Genomic DNA, 3,235 nt, shown 5'->3' on the forward strand with positions numbered 1-3,235 from the left:
TCTTTCCCTCCACAATCTTTGTCTCGCAGGTTCATCTCCTGCTCCTCCTCCACTGTTTTGTTCTTTACAAAGCCTAATTCTTGTTTTTCATTTTATGAACAATGGGGTTTGTGGGTTTTTCTTCAGGAACAACACCAGCAAGAGTTGTGGAACTCCATCAAGCCCGAGACCGAAACTGGCGCAGCTCAACCGGTGGGTCATTACAGTGGAAGGGACCAAAGGAAAGCAGAGGACGGATACAACTGGAGGAAGTACGGACAGAAACAGATGAAAGGAAGCGAGAAACCTCGGAGTTACTACAAGTGCACTTACCCAAACTGCCCCACGAAGAAGAAAGTGGAGACTTGTTTGGATGGCCAGATCACTGAGATCGTTTACAAGGGAAGCCATAACCATCCGAAGCCTCAGTCCACCCGACGATCATTTCATTCCACCAAATTCGATTCATCCGATAAGCCCATTAGCAGCAGCAGTTTTCATCAGACAGGTTCCTATGGGATCCAACAAGAAGACAACACTTCCGGGTCTGTTGGAGATGAAGAGTTTGAGCTTGGCTCACCTGTTTTCAGCCAAGAAGAAGATTGCAGCATCGAACCTGAAGCAAAGAGATGGTAAGGAGGAACTGTGAGGCAAATCCTAAGCTCTAAATGATGCTTTATGTGATATATGTCTGACCCATTGATGATTTGTTTTTGCATTTTCAGGAAGGGAGAGACTGAAACCGATGGTGTAATTGGTAACACAAGCAGGACAGTGAGAGAGCCAAGAATTGTTGTGCAGACAACAAGCGACATAGACATTCTTGACGACGGCTACAGATGGCGAAAGTACGGGCAGAAGGTCGTCAAGGGAAACCCTAATCCGAGGTACCACCTCCACCATTGATTGGACTAAGAGACCCTTTTGAGAATCTGTAGCCTTAGAGATTGGAATCTTGATCTTGCTCTTTCTGACCGGTAAATATGTATTCAGGAGCTACTATAAGTGCACCACCATCGGATGCCCTGTGAGGAAACATGTGGAAAGAGCATCTCATGACATGAGAGCAGTCATCACAACCTACGAAGGGAAACACAACCATGATGTCCCAGCGCCACGTGGCAGCGGCTACTCCTCGAACAGAACACTCTCCGACTCCAACGGCATGGCCCCTGTCCCCATTAGACCAGCCGCCGTTGCTGGACACTCGAGTCACAGTGTTTCTCAGCCGCCATACACACTTGAGATGGTGCGGAACCCACATGCAAAGGAAGAACCGAATGATGTCTCCTTCTTTGATTATTTTTTATCATGAAAAAAAAGCTTTCTTTTTTATTTTTTGTACTGTTCATTCCTGCAAAAGGGTTGGTATCGATCTTCTTGCAGCAGCTTGGAAAGATTAGTCGTAGGGCGATTCTTTCATTTGTTCTTGAGCTCGGCACACTTGCACTATGTTGTTTTGTACCATGTAAACTATACAATAAAAAAACTTAATAAAATTAATCAGCTTTCATTAGTATTTTTGTAAGTAAGATCGTTATTGAATGCATCAATTTATAAAAAATATAGTAACTTTTTAAGAGCTTTTTATCGAACAGTTACTACTACTCTATTTTTTGCTCCTTTCTAATGTTTTTTTTTTTAATGTTTAGTGTTTTTTTTTAATTTCCAAATGTTTCCCATTTTGCGTGTTTTATATAAATGATAAAATAATATCACCAAAATGAAGCGTTTACAGACCATAGGCCCATTAGAGTTATCGTCCTTCAGAAATTGCCAAAACGATCCATTATAAGCCCAATAAATTCAGCTCATATGGGCCTCCTGATGTTAACTCCACAGATAATAGCCTAAAAAAACAAAAACTAGTTCCAAATATCAGAAACAAAAAAAAAAAAACATTATTTCAAACTTGAACCCACGCATTTTTTTTAAAATTTAACCAACAACACTGTGAAATTTTGTTTTTGAAGAATTCTCAAGTAAAACTTAGATTTGTTTAATTTACAAAAAAAATCATATCCTTTAACCTCATCCATCTTTTCTCTGTATAAAATTAATTTTATTAATATAGACAAAATATTTTTTTTTTAAAAGTAAAAATCTAACCACTAAAACACATTGATTATGGTAAACGTTATCATATATTTTTAGTAGCATATATAAATTAAATTTGGTTCATTTATTTTAATTTTTATTGGGATTTAATTTGTGTCTTCTAAAGAACCAAAAAAGTATATCTGGTTTGATTTCATTTACATTACACTTTCTCTAAAATTCTAAAGAAATTTAGTTTCTATTTAGTTTACTTAAGAAATTTCTAAACTGAATTTTATTTTAGTTAATTGATTCAAAAAATATAATAATTAAATAAAAGGAAAAAACCCAAAACAACCCTCAAATTTTAATATATATATATATATATAATTTTATAATGATTTTTTTAATGTGATATGTTTATCACATAGTTTAATAAAAAAATAACATTTTTAGAATTTTATTTAGATTTATGTATGATTAAGATTTTAAAAAATTGAGGTTTATTTAGATTTATGTGAATGGAGTTTTAAATGGGTTTTTTTAAAAGTTAGAAAGTTCCTTGGATTTTTTTGAAAAATGGTAGCCAAAAGTCAAAGATCTGACAATATGTTTTGTCCATATGAAGGGAGATCTCTTGTGACTCAATTCGTTTAACCTAAATCGTATTTGCTAAAGAAATGAATTTTTATTTCTTGAGAAGAATAAAGAACTGAAACTGATTTTCGTACCCAAAAAAAAACTGAAATTGAAAATTCATAGGTGGCTTTATGTTAATAAAACACGTGCTAGCCATCTTACAGTTACAATACAGATCATATTCATACCGAACTCCAAGTTGTCATCTTTTGAAAACTTCAAGCTCCATATATATATATATATATATATATGAACACAATAATAATAATATGATCATCTCCTCTCCTATACAAATCTCTCTCTCTCTCTCTCTCGTTTTACTACAAGAGCTAGCAAAGGATGCCTTGTCTGAACATAGAGACGAACGTCAAATTGGAAGGAGTTGAAACAGAAGCTTTCTTCTCGGAAGTCACCAGAGCCGTAGCTTCCATCATCGGGCGTCCTCAAAACGTAATCCACTTCCCTTCTTGAATCTCTTTTTTTTTTTTTGACGAAATCCAAATGGGTTTTCTTTAAACGTAATACATATATATATATATACGCATACATACGTTTATATATATATATATATATATATATA

The 3,235-nt window shown here is 34.9% G+C and overlaps 2 protein-coding genes across 2 annotated transcripts in view; both read left to right on the forward strand.

The window, feature by feature from the left end:
- Positions 1 to 1,495, forward strand: part of LOC104806105 (probable WRKY transcription factor 33) — a 2,461-nt gene extending 966 nt beyond the window's left edge. The window contains exons 3-6 of the mRNA XM_010530826.2: positions 1 to 29; positions 127 to 611; positions 705 to 866; positions 973 to 1,495. Coding sequence (XP_010529128.1) covers positions 1 to 29; positions 127 to 611; positions 705 to 866; positions 973 to 1,294 — 998 coding nt within the window. The 3' untranslated portion in view covers positions 1,295 to 1,495. The remainder of the gene's footprint in view (positions 30 to 126; positions 612 to 704; positions 867 to 972) is intronic.
- Positions 1,496 to 2,839: 1,344 nt separating this feature from the next.
- LOC104806117 (macrophage migration inhibitory factor homolog) overlaps positions 2,840 to 3,235 on the forward strand; it is a 1,640-nt gene continuing 1,244 nt past the window's right edge. The window contains exon 1 of the mRNA XM_010530848.2: positions 2,840 to 3,105. Within this exon, the coding sequence (XP_010529150.1) occupies positions 2,995 to 3,105 (111 nt within the window). The 5' untranslated portion in view covers positions 2,840 to 2,994. The remainder of the gene's footprint in view (positions 3,106 to 3,235) is intronic.

This window comes from Tarenaya hassleriana, unplaced genomic scaffold (genome assembly GCF_000463585.1).
Source record: "Tarenaya hassleriana unplaced genomic scaffold, ASM46358v1 Cleome1, whole genome shotgun sequence".
In the NCBI taxonomy this organism is placed as follows: Eukaryota; Viridiplantae; Streptophyta; class Magnoliopsida; order Brassicales; family Cleomaceae; genus Tarenaya; species Tarenaya hassleriana.